At 46.1% G+C, this 26,719-nt stretch overlaps 2 protein-coding genes across 3 annotated transcripts in view; both read right to left on the bottom strand.

Moving 5' to 3' along the window:
* The window catches only part of LOC135912699 (uncharacterized), a 347,304-nt gene that overhangs the window by 251,274 nt on the left and 69,311 nt on the right, over positions 1-26,719 (bottom strand). The gene's annotated exons all lie outside the window — the stretch shown is intronic.
* Positions 16,978-17,514, bottom strand: LOC135912753 (RING finger protein 151-like). The gene has a single exon (XM_065445288.1). The coding sequence runs from the start codon at positions 17,512-17,514 to the stop codon at positions 16,978-16,980; it is 537 nt and encodes a 178-aa protein (XP_065301360.1).

The following is a 26,719-nucleotide window of genomic DNA, read 5'->3' as shown; positions in this document are numbered from 1 at the left end:
AATAGAAGTGAGGGAAACTCGCACGAGCAAGGGTATCGCAGGTTAAAAGCCAGTCAAAATAAAGTGAAAAGGGATCAAAAAACCAAAAAGGGAATTTAGTAAAATGCCGAATAGTGCAAAACAAAAAGCCGAGGAGCAGCGGAAGTACAGAAGTAGAAGTAAATGTTAACGAACAGGTGGGAAAAATAAAGAAAAGGAAGAAAAAAACGTCAGAAAGAAACAGAGAAGCAAAAAAAAATAACGTTCCGAGTACCTTGGTCCTTGCGCCATGAATACAGCTGGGGCAGGTGCGGCATAGTGGGAAGTGGAGTGGTGCAGGTTGACGAACTGGCATGACTGTACGCTCCGATGGCAGAACTTGGAAGCTGGCACTGAGGAATGCAAGATGAATCCGAGGCCAAAATGACAGACAGAAAAGATCAAGGAAAGGGGCGTGTGGGTGAAAAGAAGTGCCGGTTTAGCAAAAGTGAACTGGTGCATATAGGTGCTGACGAGATCATTGTAATGGGAAAGCATCGGTAATGAAGTCGGACATTCCGTCTATAGTGTCCTCGGAGACGAGCTCCATCTACGTCGGCATAAACGAGGATACTACAGAACGACAGCTGAGAACATAGAAGAAGAAGCAAAAAACATGAGGATGAAAAACTTGCACTCGGTAAGTTCATCTAACCAAGAGCACGCAGGAAATGTGAATGAATATGTCTGGCGGTAATGTCGAGTTAAATTTCTCTGCGGTGAAAGATGGAAACTGAAATAATAGAAGGGTAACCGCGCGCGAGCTGCAATGAGATGGGCGATGTTTATTTATTTATTTTTAAGGGGGGGGGGAGGATGGTGGTATGCTGTTAATAATTGGAACCGATTTGAAGAATTCAGTATCGGAATCATGGCGCGTACAAGCCGCATTCAATGAGCGTAGGATGGGGCGCCCATCTTTGTTGTGATCGAGGTACGAGTAGCAAGAATGAATCAGGATAGCCCCTGTCAAGCAGCAAGCTCATTGCCGTAGACATCCCTATACGCACGCACATGGAAACGTGCTACCAGGCGCAAAGAAGAGGCATTTGTTGTGATTAGATTAAAAGGTCTGTAAATAAGAGGCAACCGGAATAAACATGCAGGGAGGTGTTTCAGCCAAAGTGCGGATATGCTAGGGCTTCCCTAGCATATCCGCTTTAACGACTTATCGAACTCTAACGACTCAGTACGTTTGTACAAAATCGTCAAAATCGTTTCAGGGTCCCTTCAAGGTCCCTGCGTCACAGAAAGTTCGCTGTCGGCGTCGGTGTAGTTGTCCGTGAGCGAAAATTTTCATATACATTTAAGTATACGTATATGCCACGCCTTACTACATGAAATATGGTATGTGTGGGTTATATTGCCACACCATTTTATCGCTAAGGTTACTGATACCTTGTCTTACAATCTCGACAAAGTTATTCCTCGGAATTTTGAGAATGACAGCCTACAAACAAATATCATGAAACAAAACATCCACAGCGCATACATTTTATGTTAAATCTTCTCAGACTTAAATATGAAAAGTTCGAAACAATCCCACAAACCTGAAAAATTTGTAATTTTTTTGGCGTGGCTGTGCATCGGCCAACGCAAGAGGCCGCGTTTCTACCAGAAAGCTCGCCTTCGTGCATAGCGTACGCCGCCAGCGTTTCCTGGTAGTCATTGCGACTACATAAGCTGTGGTTGTCGGGAAGAGTGAGAAGCAGTCGGGAACTTTGAATGCTATCGCATTTCGCACTTAAAGACGAAGCTTAAGCAACCTCCAAATTTTTTGCTTAATTACCACACTACCTGAGGGCAACAGACCTGAGTGCCCGACTATAGACATCCTACACCTAAGTTCTCTCTCTCTCTCTTTCTCTTTCATTCCCCATTGCCCTCCCCATGTGTAGGGTAGCAAACTGGACTCAGTCTGGTTAACCTCTCTGCTTTTCCTTCTTCCCTTCTCTCTCTCTCTCTCTCTCTCTCTCTCTCTCTCTCTCTCTCTCTCTCTCTCTCTCTCTCTACCGCTTTCCTTAACTAGACATCGCCAACTTCACCGGCAATACACATCTGAATTGTCCAGGATCACAGGGCTACCTCTCCGAAAAAATACCGTCTTTTTAAAATATTTTTAAGGTGCATCCTGTGGGACATCTAGTGTTGAGGGCTCCGCTCGAAGACACCGACTTACTAGCGCAAAAAATTGAGATGCATAATTGACAATTGAACAAATTTTTCCTAATCAAGGTTTAAGTAGTTATTCTAGGGCACGTATAGCAAGTTACGATTTGAAGTCCGCGAGATATGAAGACATGTACGCTTCGAACAAATTTTTAATGTAGTTTCTAAAGCATACCTCCAAATGGTTGCCTGCATCGGAACTCGCTCTGCATCGCTTCCAGGCGACTCGCTCAAAGGCTCCTTTTGAAAACGGATATACAGTTTTTCTAACTCCATGGGTTCCAATAGATAAATATTCATATGCCCCATACCCCTTCCCCCAGAGCAGGGTAGCAGACCGGGTGTGCGTCTGGTTAACCTCCCTGCTTTTCCTCTCTTTTCCTCTCACTAGACCCCGTGAATCAATCAACAACAATGCTGACGACGACAAGTCGCATGCGTGCGAAGAGACAAGAGAACACGTTAGCGCCGCGCAACCCGTATGTCTGCGCAAGAACGCTTACCCACCGACGTGGCATCGAAAGCAGCGGCAGCGTTTGAGCGAGTCGCCCGGAAGCGATAAGCCCGCGGGGCCATGACAGGTGCTCTTGACACTTTTCAGGCTGGCGGGCGGGTGGGGCCTTTCGATGCTGGATCTATGCTCCAGTCTGTGGCAGGGTGCTCTTTCCGTTGGCGGAGGAGCCGTCGCATGGTTTGCACATCGCTGAAACACTCTGAGCACTAGGACATTCCTTCATAAAGAAGAAGACCTCTTAAAGGGCCTCATAACTGTTGGCTTGCCTTTCCGGTAAGAAGACCTGCGGTGTCTTCATTTTACCAGGTTAAAGAAATCGCCCGGGGCAGATAGCAAATTTCCGCTGCTTGAGTCGCATGGCTCAAAGGAGTGTACCTAACTTGCAGTTTAGGTCGCATGATGAGTGGTTTTAAAAGGAGAAAAGGAAAAGATAAGTACAGTCAGTAACGGCGCTGTACTTATCTTTTCCTTTTCTGTGAAGCGCAGAGCATGTGTGCTCGTCGCGCATGTGCACAATTCAGAGCGCGCTAGCATGGTCATCGGCACACGCACCTCACCGTACCCATTCTACATTTCCCCTCTGTAGAGTGTAGCACGCATAGAGGAAGAAACAAAAAACTAGGGGAGAGCGTTACATGACGCTGCCAGCCTTGGCAAGCCAACTCTCCGTACAGCCATTCCCTTCGCTATTACCCTCGACAGTCAGGCCCCAACACATAACACACGATACTCAGTGTGCTGGCCGAGAACTTTTGGTTCCCGGTAGGTCTTAATCGATGCGCACTAACGTTAAGGGATAAGAAAAGAGCAGATTGGGTGAGGGAACAAACGCGAGTTAATGACATCTTAGTTGAAATCAAGAAAAAGAAATGGGCATGGGCAGGACATGTAATGAGGAGGGAAGATAACCGATGGTCATTAAGGGTTACGGACTGGATCCCAAGGGAAGGGAAGCGTAGCAGGGGGCGGCAGAAAGTTAGGTGGGCGGATGAGATTAAGAAGTTTGCAGGCATAACATGGCCACAATTAGTACATGACCGGGGTTGTTGGAGAAGTATGGGAGAGGCCTTTGCCCTGCAGTGGGCGTAACCAGGCTGATGATGATGATGATGATGATGATGCGCACTTGTTCGGCTGTCCCGCCTTGGCTCCACCTGTAGGGCCGGAGCACTAAAAAACCTACCACGCGCTCTAGCGTGACGATCACGTGATGGTCCGACTAGCTTTGCCTTGAATCACGCTGCGCAATGCTACCATCCAATTCTTCCCTTCCTTCGTGATAGCAGGTGAATCACGCTGCGTAATGCTACCATCCAATTCTTTCCTTCCTTCGTGATAGCAGCAGAGAGTCAAAGCTCCCGCGGCCGACCCCTCTGCTTCACTCCCATTAAAAAAGAAAACAGTCTGCATTTCTCGTTGGCTACGTGGCTTAAGTTTGGAAGGAGATTTATATGTCAAGAATAGGGCCGAGGTTATTGCAAATACAGTTGTAGAGCTTAAAAAATTAAACAGGTAAATTACCAGTACCAAATTTCTCGGCGGGAGGAGTAGCAACTCCAGCAGATGCAGCTTCTAAATTTGACATCTCTGTCAGCGACAAAAAGGAGCGTGATAATAAAGTTCTACCGGACCACAGCATCACGTGCCCCGTACGGTACGCACGACACGCGAACAAAAGTTTTTAGAGACCACGGCATCGGTAACACAATTACAGTTTCTTCTAGTCGAGATGAGCTGCTCGTAATTGTTTTCTACACCGCTTCGGTCGATCACGGGCACGCAGGTTGTACCATGTTATAACAGCCTGCATGCCTAGGCTGCGAAGAAACATTTTTGGGTGGCACTCGTGGTCATCAAACTTTCGCTTGCGAATGTAGTTCTTTAAGGTTCCTTCAACGTGCAAAGCAGATATGAGACCAGGTACGTCGATCACCCCAAGACCTCCAAAACTACACACATGTGTTCATGTTTCCTTTAAAATTACTAACGCTTAAAGTATTTCTTTACGTTCCTTCAATGGAGAAAACGAAAAAACAAAGGATATCACGCCCCAGGAAGCACACCACATAACTAAGTCCCGTTATAGATTCGCTATGCGAGCCCACATTTCGCCAGCAAACACGAAGGGTTGTGTACACACGGTTACAATGTGTACGCGGAACAGTAACCTACAAAAACCCTCCGCTTGTGCGCTATTTGCACGGCTCGCAGGAAAAGCGAACTAAAACTCAATAACCCTCCATGCAAATGAGCCGCCCAAACAAATGCGCAAACGTGTGTCGCAAGCTTTAACGATCGCGGCTCGACTTTGAAGAGCAAGCGTGCACTCAAACGTTCGTTCAAAGGGCAACACCACCGAACTTGTATGCCTCTCTCTCATTCAAATGCAGAAATTGCTGGCCATCGACACAGTGCCCGTTCTTGCATAAATATCGCAAGCGCCTTGAACGTGCTAAGTTTAAGAAACGCTCGCAAATAATTGGCGCCGATAATGCAGAAAGAAGCGACGGCGTTTTATGCATACACAACACTTAATGACGGCCGTCCGCCTGCAATGCTTTGGATGCCGATCTGACTATGAGTACCTTGAATAACGTGTTAGTTTTTTAGAGCACGTTTCAGGTCGAGCCTGTGACTAGTTTAATACAAAATCGAAGTGCAGCTCTTTAAGGTGCGAGTTATAGCATATTTGTATGTTATACTCTTGGTGCTACAGACGTACTCGTAGCTCAATCAGAGGTACTCCTAGCTCACACACTAGGGACACGTAAGATCAGTGATTTTCTTCCGGATGTGGTAGACCAACACGAAAGCATCGATATCATCCACCACGCTGAAGTACGCCACGACCCAGACATTCCGCTCCCCCGGTACGGACTGCACGCCAATTTCTATGGCGTCAAGCTAATTGCTAAAAACATCATGTATAGGCTCAGGAACTCATTTAAACTGGCGCAGCGAACAACACCAGTAAAGCCCCCCGTCCCAGTTAGCTACAACATAGAAACACACGCCTGAAATCGTCGTCACCAACTCACACGCACGTTCCGCCTAAGCTAGAACTCGAGAAATTTACATAAGCTGCGGACGCCGAACCCACACCACGTGAACGACAGCCGCTCGTACGGAAGCCCACAACCGCCCGCGAAGCCTTCACACAAACAGCTACATACGCTAATATACAGACAGATAGACAGACATCGGTGCAGGCCTCTGCAACCAAACAAAGTGTGTCAAGACACCACCTTAAGATGTTTCGCCTCGGAGGTCTTCCCGAACTAAACAGAAATGACTACCACGCACTACGGATAGCACGTGCAAAAACAAATATTGCCCTGTCCTCCTATACCGCAAACTCGCCGCCAAACAAACAAATTACATATTTCACCTAAAAACTTACACTAGCTGCATTAAACACAGAAAAATCTCGAAAGGCCTTACAATTATGGTTAGTTGCGCCCACGGCTTTTTATCCTCTAGGCTATTATTTAAGCGCAATGCTGTGCTAGAAAATGCATCGCTCTCCTTGATATTCTCGAACACTGCAGGCAACAACTTACGATAGGTACTAGTCAGCTCGACAGCATAAATTCATCTGAACCGAAAAAAAGAGAACTTGAACAATTCGTTGAAACTAGAGAGACAAACCTACTAGACCAATCCAGCACAAAAGCATTGGGGTGACAAATTCACCAAGTAAAATACGAAAACCCTTACAGCGCATAGCTCCACCCATAGTGCTACGATCGAGCATCCAGGGCACTGCAGCAACCTAGTAGACATATCACAGAGTTTATATCCCGATGGAGTTTTTTTTTTATTGATATGATATAAGGAGATGTTGGCGCGCAATTTAAGGCGCCGGCTACTCCTTATCTCTTGGGTGGTTCCGTCATACATCATTCAGGGTTCACGGTTACATATCAAATAATCATTTCACACAAGCACCAGGACTTATAAAGCAACGTTTCCACAGGAAGACTATGGCAAATGTCTCCACACCTATGTAGTCGAAAGTCTCAAAAGTAGAAACGATACTGTCGCCTAATAACACATTTTCTAGTCAGCGGATCAGCGGGTACATACAGTATACATGGCAAATGTCTCCACACTTATGTAGTCGAAAGTATCAAAAGTACAAACGATACTGTTGCCTAATAGCACATTGTCTAGTCAGCGGGTGGTATATACATCGTGTAAACAATCATTCACAGTCACAACAAAGCAGTCAACATAACATAATTCCCAAACAGATGGATATATAGAGTCACATTGAAATGAACAGAGCAATGAAAGCACTAATAGCGTCCAGCGATGCCGCTGTCTTCAAAGAAAGTCTTTAGTGCTTTTAAAGCGCTCTTCTGCAAGGCCGTTGTTGGCCAAGGGCCCAAAAGTTTCCTTAAACTGAAAGGTCTGCGGTCTAATTTACTTAGCGCAGATTTAAGTCGGCATCTTGGTGTGTCGTGATGTGGGCAATCTAGAAGGAGGTGATATATATCTTCATCTACAAATCCGCAATCACATTCGGGGGTTTCCGCTCGGCCAATTCTGTGTAAGAAATGCTTTGTGTAGGCAGTGCCTAGCCTTAATCGATGAATAAGCGTTTCCATAGTTCTATCTAATGACAATGAAAATCTGAATTCAATAAATGGATCAATATGATATAAGTCAGAGCTCTTAGAATTCTGGTCAAACCAAGTGTTTCTAGACATGTTGAAAGACGTTGTCCTTATAATGCAGCGTAATTCATTCTTTGATATTGGGAGCGGAGCCGTATCATCTTTCAGGTGCGCTTGTCGTGCTGCTTCATCAGCTGCTGTGTTGCCAGGAATGTTGCAATGCCCTGGTATCCACTGGAATGCTATTGCATGTTTTGCTTCGCTTGCCTTTGTGAGGTATTTAAGTGTTTCATATATTACACTGTCGCTGAATGTTTTCCCCTTTGTGCTGCAGAGTGATGTTAGTGCCGCCTGTGAATCGCTGAAAATTACCCATTTTTGCGCTTCTGCTACTGACAATATAAATTTTACCGCACATAGGATTGCGAACAGTTCAGCCGTTGTGGATGAAGTCGCACGAGATAACTTAAATGATTCTTGTTTGTTGAGGTGCGGTATAATGAATGATGAAGTTGAAGAGGTTGCTGTACTGGAGCCGTCTGTATAGACGTGTGTGTATCCTGAATACCGCATATATATCTGGTATAGTGCTAGTTGTTGAGCAGCTTGAATGAACATGTCTCTTTTGCTGAATATCCCTTCTACTGATAATTCAATTTTTGGAACTGCAAGCAGCCATGGAGGATATTCGATGTCTGAGTTCCAAAATTCATTTTCTGGCAATATGTGAAGATTTTCTTGAATTTCTATATGAACATAACTTCTATCTCGATTCATTATGTCTAAAGCCAATGGGTGGTTTTTATGCTGGGTTTGAAGGCGGAAATAATGCCGGCATGTTTCTGTAGTTCGCATAACTGGAAATGGTGATTGGCGAGCCTCAGCTATTACAAGAGAACTCGAAGTCGCTCGTGGAACTCCTAGACACAGGCGTAGTCCTCTAGCTAAAAGTCTTTGAAGTCTCTCTTCTGACGTGTGGGAAAGTCCGTGTAAGATGGGCGCGGAATATGCAATTTTTTGTCGTATTAATGCATTGTAAACAGTCAGCATGGACGATACTGATCCGCCCCATGATGTGCCTGCAAGCCTGCGAAGTACAGTCACTATGGCATTGACCTCGTTTTCGAGTTTTTTTAAGTGGGGTGCCCAGGATAGCTGCCTATCAAGTATTATGCCAAGAAATCGATGCTGTGTGACAATCGTTAGAGGGTGTCCTTCCAGATTAAGAGTGAAATTTTTTAACACCTTCCGAGTGAAGGGCAATACAGCAGTCTTTGCATGTGATAGTACCATTCCTCTTTCTCTCAAAAATTGGTTGATGATATTTATGCCGTCTTGCAATGCCATCTGGAGTAGTTGAGCTTTAGACCCAGATGTCCAAATACACACATCATCTGCATACAGTGAAAACTTTAACTGTGATGGCACTCTTCGCGTTAAATCAGCCATGACGCAGTTAAAAAGGAAGGGGCTGAGTACGCTTCCCTGTGGTACTCCTTGTTTGACAATATGTTCAGAACTCTTTCCTTCACCCGTCTGAACAAATATTTTGCGACCTGATAAAAATTCAGAAATCCATCGCAAGGACCGGCCAGACAGACCAAGTTCCAACATGCTTAGCAGAACATGAACGTGACTAACGGTGTCAAATGCCCTCTTGATGTCTAGGAATACTGCTGCATGCTATCGTCATGTTTCCACGTGCACGCTCGTGCTCCACACAGGTTACTATATCTAATATTGCATCCATTGTGCATCTATGTTTTCTAAAACCTACTAAGTAGTTGGACAACACCTTCGTTTCATTACACCACCATTGAAGTCGCGCGTCAATCATTTTCTCCATTACTTTGCATAAACAACTTGTCAAACTAACGGCGCGGAAGGATTCAAGGCACAAGGGCGTCTTACCAGGTTTTAAAATTGGTATGATTCGAGCGACTTTCCAAGAGTCAGGTACAGTTTCCTCTATCCATAAGTTATTATAGATGTCTAAGAGCGCATTTGTACCTGTCGGTCCGAGGTTTCTTAGCATATTGTACGTAATGCCGTCCGGCCCAGCAGCGGACTTTTGGCGACATGATGCAATTGCACATTGGAGCTCGTTTAATGTGAAAGTGTGATCTAACTGAGGATGTTGGGCCCAGTAGCAAGCAGTAATTTTTCGCTTAGCCAACTCTACTGAAATATCAAATTCTGCACATTGTGATGAAAAGGCAGATCTGGAAATTAGCTCACAAAATTCATCTGCAACTAATATTTCACACGTGTCCCTGGCTACAGCGAGAGCACGAAATGGGAAGCTTTGTGTTACAGGTCCGCTTAAAGAACGAATTACTAGAAAAATTCGTGGGACAGCCGTGTGAGGAGACAGCGTGCCGCAGAAATCGCACCAGCGCCGTTTGCCTAAGCTTTCCATTCGTCTGCGCATTACATTGTGTATTTTCTGAGCGTTTCTGTATGCTTCTAAACTTCCGCTCCGTCGGTAAGCTCTTTCGGATCGGCGTCGGATGGCTCTTAGGTGTTCATATTCTCCGTCAACTGCAGCATAGTCTTTTGGTATTGGGACCTTCTTTGTGCATATGTTCAGATTATCCTGCAAAAATTCTGTAAATTTTTCCACTGTTGCATGTTGGTTAATTTGAACCGTTAGGCGGTATCGAAAAGCTTGCCAGTTGGTTAGTCTGCTGTAACGCCTGATATCATAGCGCATGCTAGGGTGGTTAACAAGAATGGGAAAATGATCACTTCCGCGCGTTTCCATATCTGTTGTCCATCCCACACCATTCACTAGATCATGTGAACACAGGGTAACATCTATGCAGCTTGAGTAATTATATCCACGAAGGAATGTTGGCGACCCATCGTTTAAAACAGTCAAGTTGCATTTATCTATGGCGCATTCAATAACATTACCCCGTGCATCACAGTGATCACTGCCCCAGATGATGTTGTGTGCGTTGAAGTCGCCACATATAAATACATTAGAATGAGCTATTTTGAATATATCCACTAGCGCTTCTACTGAAATCCGGTTTGAAGATTGTTGATATCGATTAATCACTGTTATACAGAGCTTGCCAAAGGATACTTTACATGCGATGAATTCCGGGAAGTCTGAATCACTGGACTGAATTTGATAAGATGGTAGGTCCTTTCTGACGCACAGGAGCACTCTGCTAACAGCACCTTGACGAGAAGTCTTATATATCACATAATTCGAGAGGCGAAAGTCGTCAGTGATTCCCGCCTCTTGAATGCAAAGTAATGGGAAGTTGTATTGCACAAGCAGTTTACGAAAGTCAGTGCACTTTCTTCGAAGACTGTTGGCATTCCACTGAAATATGGAGACATTTTTGTAGCGGTTATTCATGTAGTGCCTGCCGCAGTTTCGGCCCGGATTGTTGACACAACAGTGCTTCTAGAGGCAACAAGGCTTTTACTTCTGGTAGGTTGTTTGCTTCCGGCAAAGCAGATAGGATTGCCTTAAGAGCTGCGAAAAGCATTGGCAAAATCAGTTGTGTCACCGATGCTGTAGTATGTTCGCTATTAGCTGGTGTCACTTCTGCAGTGGATGCGTAAGGTCGCTGAGAGAAATGTGTGGGAGTACAGGAGCTTTCTTGTGTATTACTTTCTGCCTGTTGTCCTCTGGGTTTCCGTAGTATTGATGCATAGGACTGGGCTCTTGACTGTGATCCTCTTGATTGGTCGCTTGATTGCACTGTTGGTTGTTCTCTAGAGGATTGATATCTTGTTGGTGCTCTTGGCTGTGGTGGTTCCGGTGCCCGCTGAGGTGGGTGATCTGGCACTGGATGAACAATCTCGAGGTTTGGTGCGGGTTCATTGCGTCGCGGTTGTCTTCCATGAATTAGTTCATGTCTACGCATTTGCGCCGCTGCTTTGTTCTGTGGGCAGCCTGAGAAGGAGGCGGCATGGTTCCCCGCACAGTTCGCACATTTAGGTTGAAGAAGTGACTTGCACTGCTTGTGGTCATGGTCTTCTGAGCATATTTTGCATCTACGTGTGCTACGGCAGGTTTTCGCCATGTGCCCGAATCTCTGGCAATTATAGCAGCGAAGTGCGGGTCCTAGGTATTCCTCGACAGGGTGGCTGGTGAAACCCAAGTAAATTCTTCCAGGAATAGGGCGGTCGTCTCTGAAAGTCAAGATTACCGTGTGAAGTGGATATGACTTCACTGCTCCATCTTCTTGGCGGGAATACCTTATCTGTCTGCGTGCCGATATAACTCCTGCGTCTTTCAAGAAGTCTAGGAGTTGATCGTCTGTGTACTGCAGAGGCACATGTTTTATTTTCCCAACGTTTCGCGTGTACGACTCTGGGATGAATGGCTTGACTTCCAGGCCACCTACACTTGAGAGCATCAAAAGGCGTTTCGCCGATGCTAAGGAAGCAACGCTAACACTGAAACTTCCATCTCTGGTCGTCCTGAAAGACTGTACTTTCTCTTTGGCAGCAGAAACTATTTCGGCAGACACTCGGTTTGGATTTACTTGCCAAAAAGTAGTACCTTCATTTGTTGGGCGAAAGACAACCGGAATGCCTTCGGCTCGCTTTTTCTTATACGTGACCACAGTAAATGGCGCATCTTCACCCATATCTTCATCATCACTTAGCTCATAAGTCGATGTTCTATCATCGTCCTTGCCGTCTTCTAGGCGAGGTTTCTTGGTCTCGGCTTCACCATCAGCCATCATTCCTGAGTTCGCTGAAGTTGATTCTGAGTTGGGGAGAACCAAACGTGCCGGCTTTATGAAGTTTTGTGACGCTTGCAAGGCTCCAGGCTTTTCATTACGGCCCGTAGCGTCATTCATATGGCTTGTTAGGTTTGGACGAGCATAAGGCTCGTGACGATGTTCTCGGCTTCCGACCACCGTAGCGGCGGGGTAATAGACAGGTCTTCAAAAAAGAAATGTCGTACCTGTAAGGCGCCTGGCTCGTCGAATCTTCACCCGAACTTCACCCGATCTTCAATCGTCGTCAAAGGTAACCGTAACTATCCAAAAAACCAGAAAACTCAGAGCACCACATAAAAACAGCGACCGAACAGATACACTTCTTCTTCCTTCCCGATGGAGTTGATCTCCTCAAACGTGGTCTAACTCTTTTGTCCCACGAACAACGAAGTAAATGAGTACGAACTCCACAAAGATATAATAGTTTTCAAGAAGCACGCGCATCAAGCATACGCATGCAGTCGTACAGCAACCTTGGCAATGATGGGGTAGCACATTGAAATGTCTCATTTACGTGCTTGGGGCTTCGAAGGTTCTTGTGGCTCCGTTTATTGAGCTTTATCGTGGCCTAAATTGGCCTAAATTTTAAAGTCATTTACACTTTTTTTTAATGCAGCAGGTAATAAGACTCGGCTAACACACAAAACACTGCCAATTGCAGTGGTTCCGCTTAGCTATGCGTTCGTGGCGTAATGGTTTCAATATCGGGCTTCTGTGCTAGAGAATCCCGTGTTCGAATACTGACGTCGGACAATTTTAGAAGTGTTCGTTTAATTTATAATGCAGTACCTTCTGAAAAATGATCAGTTTTCAAGGTCGTGAAGCCATTTAAAGCCATAAGGATGAAGTTTAGGCAAATCCATGCACTAGCCATCATTCTCAGGCTGGCTGGCTACGAATGACGAAACCAATGCCATAAACGCCTAACCTGTTAATATACCTGGAATTAATAGTTCCGTTTAGTCTCCCTGAAATCACGTACGTATCCGCTATGTAGATTCAACTGGGAGCTTTCCTTTCTAAATTGTTTTGCACTGTTGAAGAAAGATTGCGTAGCTACTGGACAAATTTTCATTCGCGCGAAATGAATCAAGAAACAACGTCATGAAGCGTTGCCGGAGTCGGTCAGTTTTGGCGGCAGTTCAAAGATGGCGGGAAAATAACGATTTGCTTCTGTTCCGGGTCAGTTCCTGTATTCCTGTGATTGCACATGTCATTGGGTCACAGGTCACTCGTGGGAGTTGTTTATCAGCTGCCGTCAATGAAGTTATTACTTCCTCATCTATTGCGTCTATTACTTCCGACACATTAACTTGTAATATAGTCCAACGAACTTCCACTGGCCAAGTTCATGTCGATACAAATTTTACAACCAGAAAAAGCATTACTTAACACGGAGCTCTTCATACGAGATCTTTTTTATGACATACAGAATTTCTGAAAATCAAGTGTACATGTAGCCTATTGTAGTCTGAGCTGGGTTACATTAAGCAGCGGACATTCTTCGCACGAGAAATCAAAATGCATAATCTATTATAAAAAGTTGTTGATAATCTTTTTGAAATATTTCCTTTACGGAACATATTGCAACTTACAAATTGTAGTCGATGAATTTGTAAAGCATATCCGCTCGGATCGGATTCTAAGGATCGCACGGATATCAAGATATGCCCCGTGAAACTTGCGGTAAAAATGCACTATTGGTCCACTAACGTTTTCAACAAACCGCCTTTTTATACATTGCAGCGCAGTATTAAGTGGATTTGAAAGAGCACTAAAGGTTACCAGCTTTCACGTTGCAAAGCTACACATTTTACATTTTAAGAAAGCCTAACCAAGCCCGGCAATATTTATCCAGACACAGATACTTTGTCACGGATGTAGATCACCGTTCAGAGAAGAAAAAAAGAAAGACGCTTTCCCTACGCTTTTAATCGCTTAATGTTCTGCCGGCTTCGTGTGGATAGCACGTCGGGCAACGAGTCAGTGCAGCATCTCGTAAACACCGAGAAGATATCCGCCCTTAAAAAAATATTAACAGTGAATGTTCCCTGCTGCACTGCTTGCACAGTGCAGCAGGGAACAAGAACGCACACCTGTGCGTCTTGAAGGCCGCTCTAACTGCGAAATTTCAAACTGCACGTAAAACAAGCCACGGTGAAGTCTTTGGTAGTGCACATTAAGAGTACTGTGGGCGTACTTAGTTATCGTACCTCTTCCGAAACTTCTCTTTAAGCACGTGTACTCCGTCAGTCTCTTGCGCGAAACGTCGCACACACGCGTGCACACACACTATATATTCACTGTGAAATGGACGGCTCACACACGTCAAGAACTGTCCAAAGTAACGCCTCTTGATGGAAAAAGCACTACTGAAACGGCGACTTGACAAAAAACACAGGACAAAGCGCTTTGCTGGCGAACGTTCGTGATGGAAAAACCGCTACTAGAACGGAGACCCAGCCAGAACACAGGACAAGGCGCTAAGTCTCCGCTTTAGTAGCGATTTTTCCATCATAAACGTTTACCAACACACCCTAAATTCTAAATTAACTATTAGGTATTCTAAATTACGCCTCTATCAAGCGCACTCTGTCCACGTACACATACTGATAATCACATACATGAAATCTATCGACTTAGCTTAACAGCTACACGAAGCGCACGTAACTTATCAGTTATACTTCTAAAAAAAAGCGTGTCAAGCGGCCACTACGCTGATATGTAGCATATTCTTTGGAAACAACTCAAACCCGCCGCGCAGCTAACAGCTACCACTCACATTCGCGTAGCCGCTGCGTCGAAACCCCGCAGCTAAGAGTAAAAATGTTTTTCCTACTCTTCGGGACAACGTCAGCCAGAAGGTTTCAGTGAACGACGAAGAGTACCAACGGTTCCGAACGGTGAACGCACACCCACTCGAAAAGGAACGTCGCTGCGCCGCTGGGAGTTGAGACTACCCGAAGCAGAGGACGGGCAACGCAACGGGGCGACCAGGTACAGCACGTCTTCCACTATCGACACGTGAAGCTGGACTGCTCGCAACGAAGCAATTCGCCACAGACCGTCTGGTCTCGGAATAGTCGACAGCATCATCATAGAGCATCATCATATGGCATCATCGTCTCCGATGTCTGACACGGGTAGCGCGAGAGTGCGGCAGCCCCCCCCCCTCGCCCTCCCCCCCCCCCCCCCCCCTGGCTGAAGAAGCTCTGCGTCATGCCGGGCGCTCATCGTTACGAGCGGCTCAAAGCCGCTGCTGCTGATAACGACCGAGATTTCTTGCGGCACGCCGTATTCCTTGGGCCGTTATTCCTCTATGCGTTATGAAGCTGCAATCGGCCCCGTTCGCATGCATGCGACGGAGCAGTGGCAAACCGTTGCCCGAATCTGTGGCACTACATTCACCTCCTAAGCCGCGCTGATGCTATTGCATTAAAGCTAGACTTTACACCTATATGAGGGAATATAGATCAAAATCGGTTGCACGTCTATTGAGGCACGAGAGTCTTTTAAAGGGATTATTTCGAATATATTGGGTGTGCTTAATTTTAGTACCCCTTCCGACAATTCCTTCTGGGTGCGGGCGTAATGCGCCAGTCGTTTTGCCCGAGATCTTTGCGAATCGCATTAGCCAGTCTATATCGAACGCATTCCGCTCGCGACCCACACAACCGATGATCAACTGAACGCGATGTACAGGCATAGCCTTACAAGGACACGTACGCAACTTGCCAGTTATGCTTCTGAAGAAACGTAGCAGATGCTCATTTTGCTGATATTAAGTGGACTTCGTCGCGAAACTCGTTCCCACCTCGCCGCGAATCTCGAAGCTGCCACTCACATTGACGTCAGCGTTGCGTCCGAACACCGCAGTTTGGAGTCAATTCAATCCGTCTTCATTCCATTTGAAAAGAAAACTCTCGTTTATGCAATGAAGCAGAAAACTAGGTGGAACGCCACGCATTTCGTCGGACACATTGAAAATTACTATCGCGAAACTGGTGCAGTCCTGAGAATTCGTTCAAAGTAGATGCGCCTCACAGACTGACAGGCTATAATTCGTAGATTTACATATGTACCGTAAATCAATTAAGAAGTTGATTGGCATAATTTAGTTAATTATTCATTTAAGCATCTTGATTTCCTGGTAGCCGCTTCCTTCGGGTTGGCTTACGAGGGCAAACTTCAAATCAATTCCACAACGAAGAATTTTTTCTATACTACAATTTATTTACTTCTCATACCATGGTCACTTGAATATGCCGAGATCTCGTTATCTGCGTGGAAATTTTAAGCTCTCATAGAGACAGAATCCGTGCAAAGCACTTCGTCAACCCTAAGGTCGCATTAACAACCCCAAGTACTCCGTTTTTTCCGTCGGCCATCTCTCATTGGAAAAATCTACCAAACATCGCTGTGGGTCCTGATAGCATTGATTCCTTTGTAAACCCCGTCCAATGTATTAAATTCTCATCTTGAAAACTTGTCACTGATAATAATTACACAAACTTTGAGCTGATAAAAACGAAACCTGTTCATGTGCCCATTCCTGCATGGACCGTGATGGGCCTGCGGTAGGTTCAAATAAAAAAAGATACCGCAGCGGCCGTGGCTGGCTATTCGTTTCGTGCTTCTGTCGACGACTCAGTGACTCGGTTTCTCACAGAGTCCGCTATACGAATGCACCCCTGAGCAAAGGCACCAACCATGGAGCGCTACCTTTCAGCACAGACGTCCTCAGTCCTGAAGCCGGTCTCAGCCGGTGCTCATCCTCTACTGACCGGGTATCGATCCAATAGTCCGCGCAAAATGCGCGGGCAACTGCGATATCGAGTTTGTCTCGCAAGGAAGAAAGACGTTCCCCGAAGGATGTAGGCTTCGCGTCGACGGAGGTACACTTTCACAGGAACCTCGGCGCGGCTTCGTCGAGCTCCAGTGCCTCGTTGGCAACGTTGTCGTCATGCGCTGGCTGCTCAGCAGAAGCGCTCTGCGAGCCGCACCACTCCAGGTGGTCGGCGAGTGCCACGTGCAGGACCTCGCCGCGGCACCTGGCGCAGCTCACGACGTGGAACCGGCAGACGCTGGTGAAATGCTCCAGCATCTCGGAGGCAACGCCCTCCACGTAGCAGCCGTTGTCCGCATTCCAGCAGCGCACCCTGCGACTCAGCAGACGTTCCCTGTCCATCCTGGACGACCAGACGACGTGCTCCTCGTCGAACTTTTCTTTATCCAGAGGACACCGGTTGCTCCCGTTCCCAGTGCGTTTGTAGCACTGTGCGCAGATCAGGTGAAGGCATGGCAACGTGGCCAACTTTGGGGGCACCAGTCCGCAGGCGTTGCAGAGCATGATTGACGGGAACTCGGTCACAAACGAGGTCGGCCTCCAGTCGAGACAACAGCCGAAGCCGAACACCGTCTGCTTGCTGAAAGGAGCCATGACCGCCGGACGAATGCCTTCTGCCAGCACGATGCGCAGCCTTTGCTGACCCACCACTGCGATGGACTACGACGGGAGCGAGCTGTGTCTGGTTTCCCGCAAAATAGCAGCGCCTGTAATATCACCGCCGAGTGCCGAAGATAACGCGCAAGAGCGCGCAGCAAACGTTAGGCGAGGCAGCATTTCAAGGATGAAGCGAGACAGCGTGTGCGCAACACGTGACCATGATGAACGGGTTGCCGCATATGCGGGTTGAGCATGCGCATATAACGTTTTGTGTAGGGGTGTGCGAATATGCGATTCTTCGAATACGAATCGAAAAATATTGCCTATATGTAGACGACTCTAGGCTTTATTATTGGAATTCGTTGAACATTGGTTCTCTTCGATTCATATAGGGTACAACAGTTGTAGTAGTCTACAGGGAGAAAGAATGGTGCAAATGAAGACTCTGCCATGCGATTCGCAGCGAGAAAACAGCGACTGTTGCGCAGGAGGACGAGTTATTCAGCGAACATCTCGATGGGGTCGCTTCTGCCCAAAATTTTCTACGTGTCTGAGGTCGGGTGTTCAAGAAAGTAGTGCGCTACGTAAACAGTTATTCGATATAGCATAAACCATACGTCTATTCGCTCATGACTGCATATTATACTGTAAATCTTAGACTACAGCTGATCATCTCGCTGTCCAACCGTATCTGACCCAAATCTCAAATCGGTTCTCTAGGTGGAAAATGATCGTTAGTCCTGGAAAGTGTAAAGTGCGAGAGCGGTCTTTATCAACATGCAGCTAATCTCTGAACAATAATCTTACTTCTGCAACGCCTGCCTACAAATATCTGTCTTCATTTTAAATCAAACCTTTCCTGGACAACTCACGAGCCAGATATTGTCGCTGAGGCATCGAGTACACTAGGGCTACGTGCCTTTCGTAACGCGTACACTGTGGCTTACCAAACACTCGATCGTCAACAACTCTAGCTGGTTTTACTCGCCTGGTCACCGCATCCAGCTTATCCTAAATATCCAGCCTATCAGTACAGAACCATTCAGCACGTTTTATTTCTGTGGATTATCAAAACGACGCGGGCATTGCTACGATATATGAAATCGACAGGCCTCAGTGACCGATTGTAGGCGTGAAGTGACGAACAACCGCACGTTTTCGCAATAAGAGCATCTTTTTTTTTCCTCCCTCTCCTTTCTTTTCGTCCATTAACCCCCATCCCCCAAGTAGGACAGCAAACCGTACATGCGTCTAGCTGACCTCCCTGCCTTCTCCTTCTTCCCCTTTTCCACTATACAGGGTTAGCTTTAATGATTTCTGGCATTTCAAATCACTGTTTACTATTGCGATAGAATTTATAGGGACACTCTAGGCGCATTTCTGGCGTCACCGTTGGGGTCGCCGTGAGGTTTCGTATAAAGCCCAAGTTCGATAAAACCGTCGGCTCGCGCCGTATGCTGTGAGAGTGAAAGCGGGTCGAGGGTGAGCAGGCGATCGCGTCTCAATCTCACGCACTCGAGCGAGGAAAGCAGGGAGGAAGCGCGCCGTCTTACGTCGCGCGAAAGGCTCCGGTCGGAGAGTAGGGAGAGGTGGGGGGGGGGGCGCTTTAGTTCTACTCCGGGCGGCCTGGACAGCCGCGTGCGCCCGCCGGGGCCGTTGTATCTTGAAAGCCATCTGCGACGGGGAGACAGTCCGCCCATTTCGCTTTCGCGGCTTAGTTCGCGTTGATGCAAGACGCGGCACGAAGGTTAATTCGCTCGCTGCTGCTGCCGCGTTTCCTCACTCCAGCGTTTTGACAGCGAGTTTCCGCGGTCATCGAGTGAGATGTGTTGACGTTTGATAGTGCGTGCGTGACACATTGCTTGTTAATTTAGTTAGTACGCGAATATTTACAAGCTCATACGGCCGATAAAACTACTATCCTTACATCGTATAGCTGTCTACTAATTTGCTATCGCAATCGATGCTTCATCTTTTGGGTGAAACTGCGACATTTTAGAGAGAAGGAGGTAACTAACAATTTTTTTCTGATGATATGAATAACGTATGCTTAAAAAATGAATATGTTGCTGTATGTTCACCTCGCTTCAAGTTCCTTTGCGTTATTTTATGACCCTGAAAAAAAACCTTCAGATTTCAGTGACCCCTTTGGCAGTCTTTTATCAATGGCATGATAAATTCACGTGAGTGATATGTGTCTCAGTATTGGTTCTCTATCTAGTAAGCAATGCTAACGGGTCACGAAAAAAAAAGAGAGACTCTTCCAATAATTTGCAACATGGGATGGAAACACCGCCACTTACATGCAGAGGCCATAAATATTCAATGGCCGGAATGAGGCCAAGCCGGATTCACTCGAAATCAGAATAAATAGCATTTATGCACCATGACAGGTCACGATGCTCATGAGGTCATGTGATAGTGTTCTTTATCTCCAATATGGTCAAACGAGTCTTTCAAACCCGGGAAGTAAGCTAGGGAATCGGGTAGCGCAGTCAGGTACTGTGTAATCACAGCTCACAGCTTCCTTTAGTTCTTTTAGTTATCAAAAAATAGGGAAAAGGCTGGGTTTATTGCTTTATGCCGCAGAACGCCTGGCTGCTGCATACCTTTCTCCCACAGTGCCAGCATAGTTCAGCTGCTCCTCGACGCCCACCTTGACTTATCGATCATGTTTCACGCTTGGCTCCTGTAGAAGTGACAACGACCGGCAAAGGGGCCGCAATGGGCATCTCAACTATATCTATCGATCGTAATAGCGACAGATGGCTTTGCGCAGCTGATCAAAGAAATGTTGCAGTACTCCATTCAGTCACTTTAACTAATTACCTCGATGCACGGCTAAGATAAAGGTTTCACCGGTTAGCGCTTGCTTCTTGCAGCGGTGTTGCACTGCCCATTGCCTTGCCGCTCTTCAAAACGTTTGCGGAATGCTAATAATTGATGTATCAGACGTCACTTCACAAGTGCGTCCTAAGCTGAACCTTCAACTCGGGGCATCGTTGCTAGCGGCTATCGTTCTTGGCGCTTCGCAGAATTTTATTATTGCGCCAAATATACAGGCCCTCAACAAATCCTCTGAATGTCAGCTGAAATATTACGGTTTTCAACAAGCTGAAGAAAAAAACAACAAATCAACAGGAATACGTTAGGTTTTTTTTTGTACTCCTCCTATTGCGAGCGAGATAGCTCAACTTGCATACAGACGCAGACAGTTTTAGGCGAGAAAAAGACCAATAACTCAAAACCGAAAACTAGGGGTATAGCCCACTGGTTCCGTTCTCGCGACGTAAGTGGTGACGTGTGTTCACGTACGAGCCTGTAAAACAGAGCAATGCAAACAAACGTGTAAGAATACATGTTCATGTGCAACGATTTCCTTCAGCGAAGCATGTGTTGCGTCTAACAGCTTTATTGGCGGAAACAGTCAAATCGCGTGGTTTACTTTCGGGTGTTGCTTTGCTAGCTCAAGGTTTGCGTGATTAGCTAAGTTCAGCGCCGACAATGCAGGCTGTAAACGTTCTTCACCTGTTCTTGAAACACGCGAGTTGAGGTGAGATGGCGACAGCAGCGCTGTTGCTGCGGCGCTGAAATCAACAACCTGCAGCCACAGCGTGGCAAGTGAAAACGATCTGTTCGAGGGCGCTAGTCGGGTATAACGCACAACAGTTCTATAAAAGATATTTTGCACAGGAGAGTGTGTTGGGAGGCTAGTTGGTAAGGCTTTTGTGCGTGTGTGTGAACTTAACTGCGCTTGGGACGAGACACCAAGGTAGTTGAAGAGAGGGTGAACACAGAAGTGAGAGAAATCGCACAGCTGTATGCTGCGCCTATTATTGAAGTACTTGGAAGACGCGTGTAAGAGAAGGCACGGTATTATATAACTCGATGACGAGCAAAGCTAGGCCCACGTTTTAGTTTCAACTCAAAGCAGAGGTGGCAATCGTAGTTCCATTCAAACATACTTCTACGACACCTTGTATGTACATTATGATGCACATTGTATTCGATGCGTTTTGAAATATATTGCGACGCGATTGCGTAAAATAGTCATGCGAGATGTGAAGTCAGACGCACGCGGAACCTTATGGAAGTGATTTATTTGTATTATTGCCGTCAGCGTCGGCAACTATTTGACACTAATTTGACCTACAGCGAAGGTATCATCCCAGACGACAAAAAAAATAAAAACTACTGTAAAATGTCTTTCGGATGACGCGAGTTCACGACGAAGCACCAACACGGCACTTGTGATCTTCTTCATCATCATCATCATCATCATCATCATCATCATCATCATCATCATCAGCCTGGTTACGCCCACTGCAGGGCAAAGGCCTCTCCCATACTTATCCAACAACCCCGGCCATGTACTAATTGTGGCCATGTCGTCCCTGCAAACTTCTTAATCTCATCCGCCCACCTAACTTTCTGCCGCCCCCTGCTACGCTTCCCTTCCCTTGGAATCCAGTCCGTAACCCTTAATGACCATCGGTTATCTTCCCTCCTCATTACATGTCCTGCCCATGCCCATTTCTTTTTCTTGATTTCAACTAAGATGTCATTAACTCGCGTTTGTTCCCTCACCCAATCTGCTCTTTTCTTATGCCTTAACGTTACACCTATCATTCTTTCCATAGCTCGTTGCGTCGTCCTCAACTTGAGTAGAACCCTTGTCGTAAGCCTCCAGGTTTCTGCCCCATAGTTGAGTACTGGTAAGACACAGCTATTTTCATCTTCATGTTTAGAGAAATCTTCATCTTCATGCTCAGAGAAAAGAAAAGATGATTTTATGGCAGCAAACACGAGGAGGTGGTTACTCATTCCACGGACAGCTTTCTTTGTTTTTCAGATATGGTACTATACACTCTGATAATCTATAGCACCACCTTTTATTACAATTATCATGAGTGATAATACATTATTTTGGACATCTTGCTGCGAGTGTTGGTCGTTCTGTGTCAGTTGCGTGTGTTTTACTCTGCGAATCTACTGAGTGTATTTTCCAAGTTCTCTCCCTTCCGGACGCGATATAATTTTTCTCATATTTCCATCTCAGACCTACTCATTTCGCTGTCATATTAAGTCTCTGCTAATCATGCCATGTTCCTGCGCTTACAGTTTTCGGTTAACTTGCTCTCGCGCTACCAACAGCTATAGCCTCCTCTATATAAGCTTAGTTCACAGAACGACTACACCGGCTGGGCTGTGGTCCCGGTTCCTATACCTCGATTAGAAGCAATATAGCCAAGGTGCCTTCGTCAGGACAGCTTGTTTTAACTACCAAGCATTCTTCCCGAAGTAACCTGAAGGTAAAGTTTCCTTTTTTTGTGATGGTGAAGCTTTTGGCGTCATCTCGTTTATGCTTACTCGGCGCAGCCTTTCTTTAAAAAAAAAAAAAGACGCTACCACAGCAAAAAAAAATGGAACGGAGCCATGTCGAGAAGGCAGCAGGCCGCGCTACAAGTCAAACTTTGGCATCCCCGTGCTAACACTGAGGCGGTGTGAGGATGAAGTGAGAGGACCGACTCGTAAAGAACGTTTTTACGACTCTTTCAAACGACGGTTGGCGCAGTTTCGGCCAGCCGCCCTCGATGGCGCCAGTGTTAACATCCCTTCCCTAGCCTTTCTTTTTTTTTCTTAATTAAGGCGCAGACAAGAGGGGCGTCGGAGTCCTAACTATATTTCATGCAAGTTTGCAGCTTGCAGGGACTCCGTGGCTCCAACCTTACTACCCGTTTGTCCAGGCTCGGCTGCTCTTTTGGCTGGTGGCCTATCACCGAGCGTCTTCGCAAGTGCTTTTACGGAGCGAGTTACTGCCGTACTAACGCATTGTCATTGCACTTACTTCTGGATTCATAAACAAGAAACCCTTCGGGTTGGAAGAACACCTAACTGAATGAGAAAAATAAAAGAAATAGACTGCAGCTTCGAGTAAATTAACGCGCGAAGCAGCTACACCACAGTGTCCGATTCACCCGACCTACTAACCCCGATCATACAACCGAATGATTGTTAATAAAGCAAAGTTCGAGACTGGCCTTTATTTGAAGGCCACTGTGCGTTATCACTAACTGCTGACACGTTTTAAGGCTTAATTTCTGCCACAAGAGAAGCAATTTCATACTTTCATGTGCTATCTGTAATCTGGCCGGTTTAAACCATTTCTTGGTGCGGGAAAGTAATCGTGGAAGACGACCTCTTTCTTCATTTTTGTTTTTTTCACTGCAAATGCAATGCGGTGCTACAGTAAGGTTGAAGCACCCGCTCCTGAACTGCAGGATTCCTGATTCGAGCCCAAGTAAGTGTGGAAACTTTATTTTCTTACTTTGTTTTTTTTCCGAGGTTTCGACCATAACGTTACAAAAAGCCGCGATGTTACAAGTGAGTTAGATGTTGCAAGAATATTACAATACCTGGCTCATTACTGTTTCTCGCGGCAGAAAAGGACGCAAGTGGTGCTGACTCCTAGAATAGCATTTGTTTCAGTAAGCATAAGATTAGGAATAAACAAACAAAGACCGACCTGTACCATCATGCTTTCTAGATGCATAAGCTATTTGCGAGAAATTTCCAGCCACGTCAAACTGTATAGGAAAAGGAAGAGTTCACTGAAGCATTACTTATTATAAAAACTTTTTCTTTACTTTGTGGTCGATTCGCAGTGGTAATGAACAAAATGGTTTCCAAACCAGAACAATAACTAGGTGCCGTGTACTGCTCCTCAAAGGCATGAAGTGTCTTGAGCCAAGATCCACGAGCAGTGTCTAAACGAACCGGAAAGCTATCGGGAAATGCTGTATGACGACTGGAATGGAAGCACCCTCCTGACACGCGTATTTGGTTATCCTTTTTTCCCCCTGACCGCGTTCACCTTCCAGAAAACCGCTATCACGTCCCGCTCAATCGACTCTGAGGCATCCAGGGAAGCACTGTGGCTTCCACTGCTGACATGAACATTGCGCGCGCGCGCGCACACACACACACACACACACGCAATGTTTGATTGGAATGGCTGATAGCGCCGCGTTCAATGTATGTGGTCTCAAGAAGACTACAGAACACCTACTGTGCTGCTGCCCATCCTTTGCAAATGAAATACATGAACTCTGCACAGCTCTAAATCAGCTCTAAATTAGGACCATGGCCTCATATATCGCAGCTACAAAGGACCACAAAAAGCGCTGCTGCTATTTTTGAAAGCTGCTGAATTGAGTTATCGTCTTTGAAATAGAGCAGAGAACTGTTTCTACGTCGGCGAAATTCACAGCGGACTTTCTCTTCTTCTCTCAATCATTCCCTCACCTTTTCCCCTTCCCCCGTGTAGGGTAGCCAACCGGGCTCCGTCCTGGTTGACCTCCCTGCCTTTAATCTATAACTTTGTCTCTCTCTCTCTCTCTCTCTCTCTCTCTCTCTCTCTCTATCAAACACACCCACACAGAGATTAGCGTTTCAGCTGAGAATGAGTGCACACCACACCGTGGTATATAGCACTGGTCTGAGCGAAACAGACAGTAACCGTCAAGATGAAGTTATATAATATTTCTTTGGCCGCTGACTTACGCCGGCGGTTTCTTTTGGTCTCACGTCGCCCACTGTCGAGTTGCGACGCCTGCAACACCGCTGGCAGGCTCCACATCCCTCCAACCATTCAGAGACACCTACTGTTAACGCTAAACCTTGCAACGCTTGACAATTTTATTTGACCATCCTTTTTATTTTTATTGTATTTTTCTCGCCCAAGTATTGGCGCGAAAAAGTTGGAAAGTAAACCCCACCGCAACACTGATTTATTTTTCATATTCTTTTTTCATTAAAGGAACAACTGGGAATAAATGGCTTAAACATCTCGACTCCTACTATGTTGCTTACAGAAAATCTACCGTTTATTCGGCAAAATAAACTTCAGCTGCACTTTTCCACGTCGTGTCGGCCTGCTTGTTGACGAAACGTGGGCGCGGACAAAGTGGTAGATCGTTCCTTCTTATCATGCAGTATCTCGAAATAACTAAAATTTCTCCGCGCAAAGAAACCTGATAAACTTCTTTTCTTTAACGCGAGAAATGTTGGTCAGCTGTAAACCGGGACATTACCAAAAAAGCTGCCAAGATACGTCGGCTACGGAGAAGCGATGAAGCAGACAGCTCCAGTGAAGGGATACTTCCCAATGTATGCAAAATAATCTGCATTCAGCAAAAATTTCCTCTGCTGCTCCTGTATGAAGAGACAGGAACTCGAGGCTCCATCTGTTGCACGGTGCCGAAGGCTGCATTTCTTTCTTGGAAGGCGCGCTAGCCCCAGTCTGCTTCTGCATACGCGGCCGATTCTCTCGCTAATAAACTTCCTTCCCCGAATCTGGTATGCTTCGGAATGAAGACATACCAGACTCGGCGAAGCGGACACTGACGGACACGCAAACACAACAAGAACTTATCACTTTCGCTTCATGACAGGAAGACACCAGTGGGTTTCACATTTACTGAGTGCTACAAGAAACGCTTCGCTCAGTCTATTGAATCGAGCAAAATATCAGTCATTCAGCCTGCACCTCAATCGACCTCCAAGTTAGCTAGTTAATCACACAAATCAATCGCCCAATATAAGTCACTCAATAAAGCGTTTAACCAGTAATTGACTCTTTCAATCGCCCAGTTAGCCAAATTGTAACTTGGATACAAATAAAGTTATTTCTCCACAGCCCCACTTATTTGCGCTTAATACTCTTCGATGTACATTCTCCTTGTCTAGTATCGCAATGTTTCCAGCGTGAGTAGCATGATTGCACAGGCACCTGATCCGCGCAGTGACGCCTTCAGCTCGTCTGATAAACGTCAAGCCATGTGTTTTCCTTTGGATCCCCTCCGTTGTCATAATCTCCCGCACAGAGGCGCCAGCTGACAAATTCAATCAACTGTCCCGAGAGTCTGGCGTCCTCATAATTGCGTCCCTCGAGCCGATATTTCTAGGATTCCCCCACAAACGCTACACGCACTCCGCAACTCCAGCCGCGTCCTTCAAACATCCCCTCGTCTACTTCACTGGCTCCTCTCAGTCCCCTACATCGCGTATCTCCTCGTCTCGCTTCTGTTCCCTCCAATTGATCACTTTCGCTTGTCCCGTGTCTCCTCGTTCCATCTCGTCCTTCTTCCCTCCCAACTGCTCCCTTCTGGTTCTCCCTAATCTCTTCCCTATTGTCTAT

This window comes from Dermacentor albipictus, chromosome 9, assembly GCF_038994185.2.
Source record: "Dermacentor albipictus isolate Rhodes 1998 colony chromosome 9, USDA_Dalb.pri_finalv2, whole genome shotgun sequence".
Classification (NCBI taxonomy): Eukaryota; Metazoa; Arthropoda; class Arachnida; order Ixodida; family Ixodidae; genus Dermacentor; species Dermacentor albipictus.
This window is presented reverse-complemented; position numbering and strand designations above follow the sequence as displayed.

Excerpts from the sequence above, each read along its gene's own strand:
- LOC135912753 (XM_065445288.1), bottom strand. The coding sequence starts at position 17,514 with ATGGCTCCTTTCAGCAAGCAGACGGTGTTCGGCTTCGGCTGTTGTCTC.